Here is a 14,711-nt window from a genome sequence, read left to right on the forward strand (position 1 = left end):
TTGTTTCACGGTTGGTTTTTCGGAGTATTTATTTTTCTAATTTACTGATTTTTTTTTCTGAGTTTACATTCATTGCTTCATTGGGAGTTTCGATTTATAACAACATGGACGCGTTTGCTCGAAAAACGGAAAAAAAAGTACTCAGAAAAACATATATATATATTTTTTTCCAATTGAATGCAATGCGCTTCCGTAATTCTGGACTGTTTAGTAAATCTGTTCATATTTATTATGAATCCAACTGAGAAGTAGCAACATAGAGAATGTACTCGTCAAAACAAAATACTCTCAGAGGATTCAAACCTGATTTAACTGGTACAAGTTAATAAAGCTAACTCTGCTCTTGTAATTCTTTCAACAGTGCCATTACATTCACTCTGTTTATGTCGACAACAAAACATAATAGTTACGTGTGTGTTTATATAAAATACTGAAATACTTTATTAATAATATTAACGTGGAATTGAAAAAGTGCTTGTACAAAAACTGTGTACATTTACAGGTGATGCATATCGTGGTAGTGGTGTTTTTTTTCAGTCTCGTCTCACAGGTAAAGGTCACGAGGACGAACGAGGACAAGTGCTCAGTGTGAGTTTAGCTTTCAGCGTCCTGCCTCCTTCCTTTCTCACCGTTCATATACACAGTAGTATGTCCTTTTCTCTTTCCTTCCTTCACAGCACTGAGGTATGTGGTTTTGTCTTCACAGGAAAACGGCCTCGCGTTCTTCCAATCGCTCGTCTCTCCTAAACCAGACTACGGCGCCGCAGGTGGATGACGACGGCGACACAGGCGGAGGTTTGTGTGAGTGGTGTTTAGCAGACAGAATGGTGGGGCGACAATGGGGAGTTCAGGGTCTCGGTGGGCGACAGATCTGGACTGCAGCTTTTAAACATGGATGAGATGTGGAAGGCCTGTAAAGACACGGAAACAGAGACACGCCCCAACTTAAAGTAGACATATTATACCCTGTTTCTATAAGTTAACCTAGTTCCCTGGTGTCCTAATGAACATGTCTGTGACATGATTTGGTCAAAATATCTTAAGGATGAAGCACCAAAGCAGTTCACAACAGCCCTGTTCAGAACGCTCGGTTTTGAGTGCTTGTCTCTTTAACTGCAAATGTGACACAGGAAACTACGTCAGCGTCACTGACAGCAGTTAGAATTTGGAAAAGCCATCATTTGCTGACTCTAGTCGGCACATTTACGTCATATTTAAAATGTATCCACTGGACACGTTAATCCTCTGAGGCTGTTTGTGTAGAACTCTGTGCTGCACTGTGGAGTAAAGAATAGAACACTTCACGGACTTCCGCTCTCGTGTTTTTTAGGGACAAAGCGGAGCTCCGCAAACAATTCCACGAATGTCTCAGTGTGACGTAACAATGAGTGCGGAAGTCAACATCGCGTGTTTTATCTCCTGTACTTAGACTGAGTGAGGAGGACCACAAAAACATGAGTGAGTCATCTTTTTTCACACTTGGTCCCCAGAGTCCCATATATAAGTACTAAAATGATTAAAAAGTTGATTTTGCATAACATGTCCCCTTTAAGATGTACTTACCACCCAGTAAGCAGTGAGGGCTCCCTGTATGTAGCCCGTTAGCACGTCGGACGGGTGGTGCCGGTAATCTGAGATCCGGGTCAAACCTGTGTAGAACGCAAGCAAAACCAGGAGGAACTGCAGTGCAGGTCTCAGCAGGCGAGCCCCTCGCCAAGTCCACCGTGCCTGCAGATAAAACTGCAACAAACAATGATATTTAATGGGCCTCTATACACCTATGTACATATTCCATTAAAAACCAGACGTTTGCAGCTAGAGTAGTCGTTTACCACATTAACAATGTATAGAGTGTATTTCTGATTCATTTAACGTTATATTCATTTCAAAAATGTGCTTTTCCTTCAAAAAGTAGGGTTAGGGTTCGTGTCTAAGTGACTCCAAATTTTTAGTAGTATATAATGGCCATTTCTTTAAGTACACCTGTTCAACCGCTTATTAAGAAAATACCCAATCAGCAACTCAACTAATTTTGACATGTTGACATGGTTAAGCTCGTCTTCTATCTTTCTTACTAAGAAAGACGAGTTCATAGTCTCAACTCTGTCCATTTTTGACAGCCGCTATCGTCCATGACGTGCCTGGTGGCAGGTGGACAAAAAATCGCGAATGAATCTCAAAACTTGGTAATGCGAGTTCTGATTCATATCGAGTTCAAACCGAGCAAAATTACGTGGAGGAAAGACTATTTCAGTAACTCTGAAGATAGCCACGGATGTTGGCGCAACACGGGCGGGGTCTGAGTATTTCAGAAACTGCTGATCTGCTGGGATTTCCACACACACACACATACAGAAATATCTCGATGATTTAGGTCCAAAACAAGAGATTCTCACTGTCCAGTGAGAATGACCAGGACCGGTTTGAGATGACTGATAGTTACGATCGCCGCGCACTATACAGTAGTAACATGAGGGGGTCATGGCAGTTGATGCAGACATATACAGGCACTTGCATGTACAAACCCATGCTTTGATAAACGCATATAAACGCAGGCTCTTACACACTAACACATTCACACAATAGAGGAGAGCAGTGAGGCGGTGAGGCGAGGTCACACTCCTCCCACAGCAGAACAAAGCTGTCTCTGTTTATCCCATTCCTCCATTCAGTCCTTCTCTCTCTCCCTCTCCTCTTTCACGCTCTGTCTTTTTCTTTTTCTTTTTTTTTGCAGCTAACTGGACTGAGATGGCTCCCCCGTTTCGTTCGCTCTCTTTGTATTTCTTCGAGAAATAGTAATTGGAAATTGGAGAGACAGTAAATTGGGTTTGCTAGTGTGTGTGTGTGTGTGACAGAAAGAGGAATATACTGACACGGATACTCACTGCTAAGTAGAGCATTGTGTACATGGCAAAGGAAGCGTGGCCTGAGAAGAAGGACTTCCTGCAACAACAAAAAAATCACACACACATCACATACAGTTGAGGCCGTGTGATATTCACTCTATTCACTATTGGGCCAATACTGGTCAAAATCATTGGATCCCAAAAAAAACCAATACAATAATGCATCAGTGCAAATGTGTTAATATTAATATTGGTGATTTTCTATTGGTGACATGTTTTGGTCAAAATACTTGAAGGATGAAGCACCATAGCAGTTCAATCACCCTCGGTTTTGAGTGCCTGTCCCTTTAAATGCAAATGAGCAGTTAGCATTTGGAAAAGCCATCATTTTCCGACTCTAGCCGGCACATTGCCGTCATATATAAAATGTATCCACTGGACACGTAAATCCTCTGAGGGTGGAAGTTTGTGTAGAACTCTGTGCTGCACTGTGGAGCCAAGAATAGAACACTTTGCAGACTTCCACTCTTCCGGATACTATCACCCTCGCCTGCATTCTTGCGTTTTTTTAGGGACAAAGCGTAGCTCCAGGAATGTCACATTGTGACGTAGTCATGAGTGCGGACGTCAACATCGCTCTACCGTTCAAAAGTTTAGGGTCACCAGAACCAGCAAAACTGTTTTCAGCTGTGCTAACATCATCGCACAAGGGTTTTCAAGGGTTTCCTAATCATCCAATAGTCTTCTGACGCCATTAGCAAACACAATGTACCATTAGAACACTGGAGAGATGGTTGCTGGAAATGGGCCTCTATACACCTATGTACATATTCCATTAAAAACCAGACGTTTGCAGCTAGAATAGTCGTTTACCACATTAACAATGTAGTGAGTGTATTTATGATTCATTTAATGTTATATTCATTGAACAAAAGATTTTCCTTCAAAAATAAGGACATTTCTAAGTGACCCCAAACTTTTGAATGGTAATTTTTGTACACTAATGTCCCAACTTGGGAAGTTAGTTAGAAGAACCCCACGACAGGTAAATACTCCTCATCAATGATATCTGAAGGGCAAAATCCACCGCTGACATACAGTACCTTGCCTCTTCCTCTGACCGGTGATCAGACTGCTTGCAGCTCACCGATTCAACGTAGCTTCCCGGCGTACAGTTGAGCGACGCATAGGTGACGCCACACACGGCCAGGAAGTGCGGTCGCAGCCGCCCCACGCTCAGTTTGGCCATGTTGGTCAGCGATTGGCCGACGCAGCAGCCAAACAGGAAGCAGCCGAGCTCCTTGTACAGACAGGACACGTACACGTTCCTGACGAAGGCCTTGGAGCTGACGCTTTGGAAACGTACCCTGTAACACTCCCCAAGGGCGATCTGGAGGTGATCATAGTTCTCAGCAAGCTGTGACGAGGTGTGAGCTGGGAATTACTGCAACAAATATGATATGATATGTACTCACTGTGAGGCCAGTGATGATGATGCCACCAGCGATGAGTAGCTCATCTGGTATGGCCTCTTGTTGCAGAGGATAGGTGATGCTGGGGTCCCCACACACGAAGCCTCTTCTGTAAGGACTCACTGCCTTCAGCTCACATGCAAAGAAAGGAATGGAGGCTGCAGAGAGGGAGTACGTCGAAGCAAGAGGGAAATATTAGAGGAACAATGTGATTTGATATTCCAAGAATCCCTAGAAGACGCACGGATATTCCCCTTTGTGGTGAGATGGGTGAGAGACAGGAGAGGATATGAGCTTCACAGAGACGAGCTACTTCCTATCTACTAACATACATTAACTTGTTTTTATGGTCAAAAACCTAGTTGCTGCAAACGAGCCGATAGAAATCTCTCCTCACTGAAGCTCTCATCAGCCGTGCCGTTTCAGACTGAAATATCACCCCCAGAAGACGGAATGGGTTGTGATTGGCCTGGTACCTGGAAGTGACGTAATTAGCAACGCCAGCTCTCAGACGCGCAGCTCCTCCGATGGAAACGGTGGATACACTGCTACTCATGCCTTTGACCCGGAGTCGGAAGACACTGTCGCAAGTGAAAAACTGATCTGCTGTTCAGGAGACGGGATCCTTACGTCACGATTCCAGACCGAGAATACAATAAAACCCAGCGTTCTCAGCAGTGGCTGAACTGTTTGTTTCTAAACTTTAGGGCTTCATAAACAAGGTAATGGCGCAGATACACACCAAAAAAAACAGCGTTGATTGGAACTTCCGATCTATGGGAGCTTGTACCAAAAGGGTTCAACACTCAGCGTCATTGCAACTGTGAAGACTTTGCGTCATCTTGAGCAGATTGCCTTCGATGAGGAAACGAGTGGTTGGCACAAATCTGAGGCTTAAAAAAAAAACCTGGGACTGGGAAGTACAACAAAATCAGGGTGGGAACCAGAACTTTTCTCTTGAGAACCTCACAAGTTTGACAGCCGAGAGGAATGCGAGGGTCACGACAGTGCTGCTCAACTGGGACCAAAGATGCCCAAGAAACTGGAGAAAACTCTCATGTCCTGACGACATGAGTGCAGACGGAATCATCCCAGAATGAAAATAGAGATAAAACGTAAACTGTGTGTGTGTGTGTGTGTGTGTGTGGCGGGGGGGTTTTGTTGTTGAGTGGAGAGAGAGGATTTGGTTGTTTGTGACTCCAGTTCAACTATTCCCTACGAAACAAAGAGGAACTGCTGCAGCGGTCCAGAGCCAGAACCAGCCTCACACTGCCTCTGTTTGTCTCTGTGTCCTTCCGTGTATGTGTCTGTGTGTGTCTGTGTGTGTTTGTTACCCCTAAGCACCTTTTCTAGCACAAACACTGACCTTGTCAGAACTGGTTGTTCCACAAAAAAATCTGGTCCTAATGAGGCAGAACCACAAATTCTAAGGTTAAGTTAAGTTCAGCTATTCTATAACTGCTTCAGGTTAAAAGTGAAGGATACTGCTTCGCTCAGGCTTCGAGGACGGTTGTAGTCGACGTCTTGGTTGTAAGGTCAGGGAATTTGGTTTGGGGTTAAGGGTTTAGATCAGACATGGAACGTGTGTCTGCAGAGAGATAGGTGGAAGAGACACGACGCTCCCTCCCTTCCTGCACATGTCCAATTTGTTAACACAGACTATAGCTTCCCCCCGTCCAGCTTTTTCCAATTAGCCGACATTACATAACCACCATCCTGTTACACATAGGAAAACAGGGGAGGAGGCATCGACAGTCATGACATGTGTGTGTACACACACACACACACACACACACACACAGCGCTCATGGATAGTGCATTTATTTCATTTCTACCAAACCCAATTCCCTATGGCTGGACTCCCTGAGAAACGACAGGTTGTCATGGAAACTGTAGAATTCCCCAGGCAATGCACAAACCAGCTGGCACGGTATCGGGAGCGCACGTTAGTGGAAACCCATGCATGGCCAAAGATAGATGTTGATTGAAAAACTCTCTTTCTTTCTTTCTTTCTTTCTTTCTTTCTTTCTTTCTTTCTTTCTTTCTTTCTTTCTAGTAAATGTGCTGCAAGCCCACACGTCTTAGCGTCATGTTTGCGCAGATGGAAACAAAGTGGAACAGAGCTGGAAAGAACTTCATGGGTGAAGTTAACCCTCATCTCTACAGAGGAACTCGCCTATAGTGGAAAAAAAAAGCACATTTCCGTGTGAAAAAAAATAACAACACTTAGTAATCGAAAGCATTCCAGTGCAAACAGTCACCACATGCTCCACGCTGACTAGATTTGTAGCCTGTAAAAGTTTCACACACTAAAATACACACAATAATAAAGCTTTTTTTTTTTTTTTTTTTAATTACCAAGGAAGAGGCACAAAAGGTCCAAGCCGATCAGGAGTTTTCGTTTGGATAAAGCCGGTCCAGAGATGTCTATGAGTTTCTTCCCACTGCTGTTCTCCATCCTCATCCCTGCTGCTGCTGCTGCTGTGGGCAGGCTGCTCTTGTTGTTGAGCTGCAGCTCCGCGTTGGAGACGCACACACCGCCGCTCTGCGGCCCGAATCCATCCAACGTGAGCATGATCACTCGCTCTGGGAGCAGAAAAAAAAAAGAAAGAAAAAAAACTTGTTGTCATCAGACACTGTGGGAGCGTCCTTGAACTGCTGAGCTGCAGGGAGACTGAACATATGCGCCGGCTGACACGGTATTTAATCTGTTTCTATCAAAGTTCTTCTCTTTTTTTCAAATGCATTTTTTTTTTTTTTTAACCTGTCCTGCCCAGTATCTGGGACATGTAGTATGGTTGACTACTAGCCCTGTGGTGTTAAGCAGATTTGCTGTGCGCAGGGCAAGTCTCTGATACTTGGCCTGCAGTGTTTTTATTCTTATTTATTTGTTTTATGATCGTGGTAACCGGACCGGACAGGGGGACGGGGAGTGGACAGACGGGGGAAGGGAAAAGGGGGGGGGTGGAGGAAGAGAGAGAGAGAGAGATGCGAGAGATGCGCAGACAACATTAACAGTGACAGTGTAGTACAGTGCAGACAGAACATACTTCACAGAACATACGCAGCACTAAACAATTAAGGTAATACAAAGCAGAACATACTTCACAGAACAAAGCATAAACAACACTAAACAATTAAGGTACTACAAAATAGATAGAACATGAACGACAACAAATGAATACTGAGCATACTTCACAGAACATAATATTCATTTGTATAACAGGTATGGTTTCTAGTACTCGTTAACGACCATATGAAGAGAGGTTATCCAGGTTTGCAACAGCTATATCAGTTCAGTTTCATCTTATAGTGTGGTGGGATGCGTGTGTGTGTGTGAGAAAGCATAAGCGCGCAAGTGTGTAAATGTGCAGGTGTTGTCATTAGATGTGGTTGGAATCTGAGTGGGGGACCGAGCCATTGTCCGACCAACCCCCAGCAGCGAGCCAGTAAGGACCCCGATGCCCGGGACCTCCAGCGGCCTCGCAGGGCAGGAGGAGCCCGCTGCCACCGCCCCCCAGAATGGCGGCGCATCCACCCCACAGGAGACCAGCCGGAGGGGTGCGGGGCGGAAGTCCCCCCACGCAGGGTCAGCCCCCGTGGGCAGACGGCGGCAAAGCTACGGACAGAGGCCCAGCCACCCCACACCCAGGTAGATCGAGGAGGTCCAGGCCTCCCGCACCCAGAGCCCACTAGTGTCCCGGGGCGGGGCCGGCCCACCACCGACGGGGGCAGAGCCCCCCCAGGCCGCCCACCGGGAAACAACCACAACCACCCCCACCACATACCAGAGACCGACCGCACGTCCCCCATCCCCAGGAGGGGCAGGTAGAGGCTCACACAGGACCCCAAGCCAGGGGATCCCCAAAGACGGAAGACGGGAAGGCCCCCAAGCCAGTCCAGGGCAGAGCTCCCAAGCATAGGCAGGGGCAGAGGTCCGAGGAGCCACCATGACCGACCCCGCGGCGCCCCAGCCAGGGTCCCCACCAAACATCCAAGAGTGCCGCTGCCCATCGCCAGCTCCCGCCGGGTAAGCAGTCAGCCGCCCACCACCGCACCTTCCGGGAGTTGCCCGCCCACCACTGCACCCCCCGGAAGGTGCGCCGTGATGGACAGCAGCAATGCCCCCCAGTCCCCCCCAGCCGAGCGTAGGCGACCCGGCCCCCCAACATCCAGCGACACCCCCAAGCCGCCGCAGCCGTCCCCCACCCAAACAGCCAACCCCCAACCAGATCGAGGAGTGAGCAGGGGTCGGGTAACCGGGAGAGTACTCATGCCCAATCCCCAGCCCCCGTCCTCCAGGGATGACTTGGTGGTGAGTGTGTGTGTGCATGTGTGTGTGATATGGGGTATGGAATATGAGGTATGTTGTAAACTAGTGTGAAATTAAAATGGAGGGGGAAGGCATGGCACGGACGCCCCACTGCTGGCTGACAGTGGACATCAACGTGCTCCCTCCCCCACCAGACCCTGTTGTCTATGGTGCGATAAAATTAGGGGGGAGAGCGGCGGGTCGTGGAGAGTGATCCCACCATGTGGTGGTTCCAACTCCCCTCTGTCCCACCATTCCTCCCCCCAGTGCCCTAAATGTATGTGGGGAGGTGTATGCATCCTGGAGGGATATTGAGGTGGGCAAGAGCAACCCTCCCGCTGGATGCCAGCTTCCCGACTGGCAGAGCCATGTGCCCCGACCCCGCCCACGTCCCCGCCCTAGGAGGGGGTCCGTCCAGGTCAGGGACATACCACAGCGCCCCACGAGCATCACCAGAGCGGAGGGGCAGATCCACCCCCCACCCGACCAGGGGGTAGGCTACCGATGGGCACAGCCCCCCCAGATGAGGCGGAGCCCCAACCCAGACCACCACGATGCCGACCACGACTGCGCCCCCCAGTCCCCTGACCCCACCCATCGCCCAGGGACAGCCCAGTCCAGGCCCACGCCCCACGCCGCCTCCGCCTCCGAGGACCCCCATAGCAAGCCGGTCACCCGTACGCCCCCCCCACGTCCCCCAAGGGACAGAGGACGCACAAGCCCGCCCCCGGGTGCAGCGGGGGTATCGCAGCGGGGGGGGGGGGGGGGGAGGTGGTTTCTCCTGCGTCACAGAAGTCACAGACTCGTCCTGACTCGCCGTGGGACGCAGTCACCTTGAAGATATATGCCTCAGGATGGAGAGAGAGAGAGAGAGCACAAACATGTTGCTAAACTCTTTCTGTGTGTGTGTGTGTGTGTGTGTGTGTGTGTGTGTGTGATGACGACAATTTGACTAACCGGCATCAATACCTTTTGTGCCACATTTCCATGATTCACTTCTCGATAAAAAGTTATTGGCAATAAGAAAGACAAAAAAATTCCACTTGACGTCAAATTTAAAAAAAAAAAAAATCAAAATTTCCCCAACATAATTATTACTACTATTAAAGGTGCATTATATAATAAATCTAAAGCAACTGGCCATAAAATCCTCCTAATATGTCACAGAGACTCAGGAATAATGTTCATATAACAAACTGAACTCACCAACAACAACAGTACAGACAAAATATTTGCATTAAAACAATATTTTGCATACTGCAAATCATGTTTATGTTTTGAAATCATGTTTTGGCATGTGGCGCCACCTAGACGTCAGTAGAGTCTCAGCTGCCGAGCAACCACGGGTTGCCAGTTACGTCAGAAAAACGAAAACCTAAAAGACCTCGGTATTTTGAATTTGGATGTAGTAACCGTTTTTGGCCACATTCTTACATATGGCGCCTTTAATTTTGGAGCTTTTATTTTTTCTCGATTTTTTAATTTGGTCCATAAAGTGTCATAAAACATTAAAAAACAGTGATGGATGTCTTGTTTTGTCCACAAACCAAAATGGTTACATTTTAATGATTTCTTTGGTATGTGGGGCAAAGCTATTTAAGAAGCTGAAACTATCAGAAATCTTGTTTTAATCATGAAAAAAAGCTTCAAACCAACTCATCGATTACCCGGTCGGAACGAGAGCCTTTCTGCATGTTCTACACATTCCTGGATACAATCTCATTATAGATATAATATAGATTTTATAGATATATTCTCTACTTTCTTGAATCATTGCAGATCTGCTGAGGGGAAAAAATCGAAGAATCCTCTCATAGGCGTCGGACATCTTGATCTGTCACCTTTCCTCTAAGGTAAAGAGTCATATACCTCAACTCTAGGTTTCACTGGCGGAATGAGAGAGGATGCCTAACTGATAACATCTCATTGTTCCTGTTCGGCATTGTCTCAAGAAACCGAGGAGCTGTGAGCCGAGCCGAGCCGAGCCAGGCCTCGTCATGCTTGAACTGTGTTGTGGACAAATTCAGCTTAAGGCCCCATAAAGTCTTGGGTCGGCCCTGAGCTAATGTTTGTAAGTAGAACTTCCTCACTCACATATTTTAGTTTGAAAAAGTCATTCAATATCCTGTTTGTGTACTTTAAAGGACACATATTATACAAAATCAACTTTTTAATAATTGTAATACTTATATTTGGGACTCTGGAGGCCCTATGAGTAGGCAAAGTGTGAATAAAGATGACTCAGTCATGTTTTTGTGGTCCGCCTCAGTCTAAGTACAGGAGATAAAACACACAATGTTGACTTCCGCACTCATTGCTACGCCACAATGAGACATTCAAGGCAATAGTATCCGAAAGAGTGGAAGTCCGTGAAGCGTTCTATTCTTGGCTGCACAGTGCAGCACAGAGTTCTACACAAACTTCCAGCCTAAGAGGATTTACGTGTCCAGTGGATACATGTTATATATGACGGCAATGTGCCGGCTAGAGTCTGCAAACGATGGCTTTTCCAAATGCTAACTGCTGTTAGCTGCCGGAGCCTCAGTGACGCTGACGTAATTTCCTGTGTCTCATTTGCTTTTAAAGAGACAGGCACTCAAAACAGAGCTTTCTGAACAGGGCTGTTTTGGCAGAGTGATTGAACTGCTGTGGCTTGAAAACAGTTGTTCAGACATCTCTGCATTTCTCACAGTACACAAGTGGCCTAAGCATCATTTTTTTCAGGGAAAAAAATTTTCACATTGCTCATGTGGAGGGCTCAAAAACTCATGTATCACATATGATACGTTTGGCGTTATAGGGTTAAACACTGCCAAATGTAATGTTTCTTCGGGAAAGGGTTTTTAAGAAGCAAATGGTTCCAGGTAGAACCTCAGCCTTGTAGAAAAACCCTTTCGGAACCCTTATTTCTAAGAGTGTACCTTTGAATGATTTATGATGAGCTCCAGACATTTTTCGGGAAACACACATTTGCGCCATGATCTTGCTAAGAGATAAAAAAAGAGAAAAAAAGAAAAAATAGATGATCTCACTCGTCTTGCCTGGAGGCTATAAATATGAATCAACAAGATCATTGTAAATTTCCACACTGCGGGGCGAATAAAGGACTCTCTTATCTTATCTGAAAACTGTCTTAAAATAAAAATCTGTCAACGCGCCAACCTTTCTTCTCCTTTAGTAAACCTTTATTGTCTCTTAATTGTTTTTCTTAATTTCGCAAGTGTTATCTGTTTGGCAGCTATTAATTAACTAGAAGCAGCATTAAAGGTGCCATATGTAAGAATGTGGCCAAAAACAAATTTCCAAATTCAAAATACCGAGGTGATTTGGGTTTCGTTTTCTGACGTAACTGGCAACCCGTGGTTGATCGGCAGCTGAGACTCTACTGACTGCAATGATTGGTAGACGGCGGTAGGTGGCGCCACATGCCAAAACATGATTTGCAGTCTGCAAAAGATTTTTTTTTTAATGCAAATATTTTGTCTGTACTGTTGTTGTTGGTGAGTTCAGTTTGTTATATGAACATTATTCCTGAGTCTCTGTGACATATTAAGAGGATTTTATGGTCAGTTGCTTTAGATTTATTACATAATGCACCTTTAAAATTTAGCGATTACATTCATATTATATCATGATTATTTGAGGGTACAAGACCAGTGTGATAGAGCAATGGAGGGAGAATAGTGTTACCTTGTGATTGGTTGTCGATCGCTGGACTTGAGGGTAAACGTTTTGGGAAAATTCTGGTCACACGTTTTTTTTTAATTTTTCCCAGCGGAGGTAATTTGTTGTTTGTGATGTTTTCAGTTCACAATGAGAGCGTGAAATAGAACAAGTTTTGTAATGCAGCTCTCAAAAAGAGAACGGGGAAGTCTGTGACCGCATACCTTTTTTTTTTTTGAGAGAGAGCAAAATTGCATGTGCAGCAGAGTTTTTTTTGTTGCAATAAATGAGTTCTCTGCTGCTGTAGGGGGCAGTCAACACACCACCAGTGAGGAGGCTGCTGGTTAGAATTTTCAGGATGTAGGAACATTTAGCGTGTGTGTGTGTGTGTGTGTGAGAGAGAGAGAGAGGGAGGACGTTTCGTCATGTGAAGTAAAAATAGAGTCATCCACTTCCCTGTCAGAAAGTCCAGCGCATGATGATTTGTTTTGTCATAAAAAGGCCGGCGCTTAAATCCTGACCACAGAAAATCCGTGTGCGCGCGTTCGTGCGTGCATTCTTAAACTTTTAATGACAAATTGTCATTAAAGTAGTAAATCATTTTTCAGTTGTGTTGGACATAATTAGAGATGCGCAAATCCAACATTTTAATTAAACATTATAGAATTTATTTACAAGTTTGATTTACTTTATGTGGGGCACGCTTTGCAGTCCAATTAAGGGGATTAAGATCAGAGGCGATTCTAGAGTCTGTAGGGGCCCTAAGCAAAAATTCCCAGGGGCCCCTTCCAACCAGTGTTCGTCACCATGATATTATAAATAATCTGACACCAACGAAAAATGTATGAATTCAAAATGTATTTATTTTTTTAGAAATGAATGTGAGCCCTCATGCTCCGAGTGTCGGGGGCCCCCTATCGGCTCGGGGCCCCAAGCAGTTGCCTACCCTGCCTGTTCACAAACTGCGCCTCTGATTAAGATAAGACACACACACACACCTCACGCTCCCACCATGTCCTGACATTATATTTGTGGAATTTAAATGTATGTGTGTGTGTGTTTGTGGCTCATGGAAAACGTATGGCTTGTTTTGTGTGGTCAGTTTCACAAGGGAACGGAGAAAAAAAAAAAAAAAACGGCGTTTGCGCTACGTTTCCCCTCAGTCAGTCCAACAGGAACACATGACCTTCTTCAAACTGTCAGACTTGTTACGATACGCGTCTCATTTTCTCTGTTTCGTGCTGACTTCCCCATCCGTCTGTCACCCACACACACACACACACAAAACAGTCCCCGCATTTTCCCAACATTTCGCAGTTGCCATTCCTTGATGTGATATTTAAATTAGTGAAGCGTCGCCGTGACATATGTCGTAAGGTTGTGTGGGAAACCTAAATGCAGAAGTGAATTGCAATTGACAGAGAAAGATGCTCCATGTTTGTCAAATTTTAGAGAAGATCTTACTAAAACCATCTTCTACCGCTTTATCCTCCACATGAGGGTCCCAGGGGGGGCTGTGCCAATCTCAGCTGGCACTTGGGCCAATAGGCGGGGTCATATAGGGCCGGAGAGACAAACAACACTGAGTGTCCAGTTTGGTTAGTAGGGGGCCTGACAAGTGAAAAATAATAATAATACAACTGGTAGAGCTTACTAACATATATAAGTAGCATACTAGCCCTTTATTAGTAATCATTAAGCAAGTATTAACGCCTTATTCTACCTCTGTTATGATGTTAATTAGGATTTTTTTCCTACATAAGGTGTTAATATGTGCTTAATATTTACTAATAAAGGGCAAGAATGCTACGTATGTAATATGTGTTGCCTAATGTGTTATCATACAACTTTTTCAGAAAAATATATTAACATAATAATAATAATAATGATCACACGTCACATCATTTCAGAGTTTCAGACTTTATTTTTGATATGGAATGATTTATAGTTCACAATATAAACTTATTTATGATGCGAAAAATGAACACATAATAATAACTTCTGCTCCTGATTGTTTTGGTTGATTGGTTCTGATTGAACCCATTCTTGCTCAGTATGGGGCGCAGGTTATAAAGCTGCGCATGCTAAAATAAACTTTTTGCCACACTTAGCAAAAAACGTCTTGCCTTAAGATTTAACATTTATATTTAAATGTATATTTAGCATTGAGATTTAATATTTATATTTATATTTATATTTAACATTTATATTTAACATTTATATTTATATTCAGCATTTAGATTTAACATTTATATTTAAGGTGTACATTTAATATTTAACATTTAGATTTATATTAAGCATTTAGATATGACATTTATATTTAAGATTTAACATTTAGATTTAACATTTATATTTATATTCAGCATTTAGATTCAATATTTAGAATTAAATGTAGATTTTAAGATAAGATAGATATTT

The 14,711-nt window shown here is 44.6% G+C and overlaps 1 protein-coding gene across 1 annotated transcript; it reads right to left on the bottom strand.

Moving 5' to 3' along the window:
• Positions 1–789: 789 nt before the first annotated feature.
• Positions 790–6,776, bottom strand: LOC310940940 (phospholipid phosphatase 3-like; the record flags this gene model as incomplete). The annotated part of the gene is made up of 6 exons (XM_083906001.1): positions 790–911; positions 1,564–1,740; positions 2,886–2,943; positions 3,950–4,236; positions 4,322–4,476; positions 6,677–6,776. 6 exons carry the CDS (start codon positions 6,774–6,776, stop codon positions 813–815), a joined length of 876 nt encoding a protein of 291 aa, XP_083762127.1. The 3' UTR covers positions 790–812.
• Positions 6,777–14,711: the final 7,935 nt, after the last annotated feature.

Source organism: Microchirus variegatus, assembly GCF_963457635.1.
Source record: "Microchirus variegatus genome assembly, chromosome: 19".
In the NCBI taxonomy this organism is placed as follows: Eukaryota; Metazoa; Chordata; class Actinopteri; order Pleuronectiformes; family Soleidae; genus Microchirus; species Microchirus variegatus.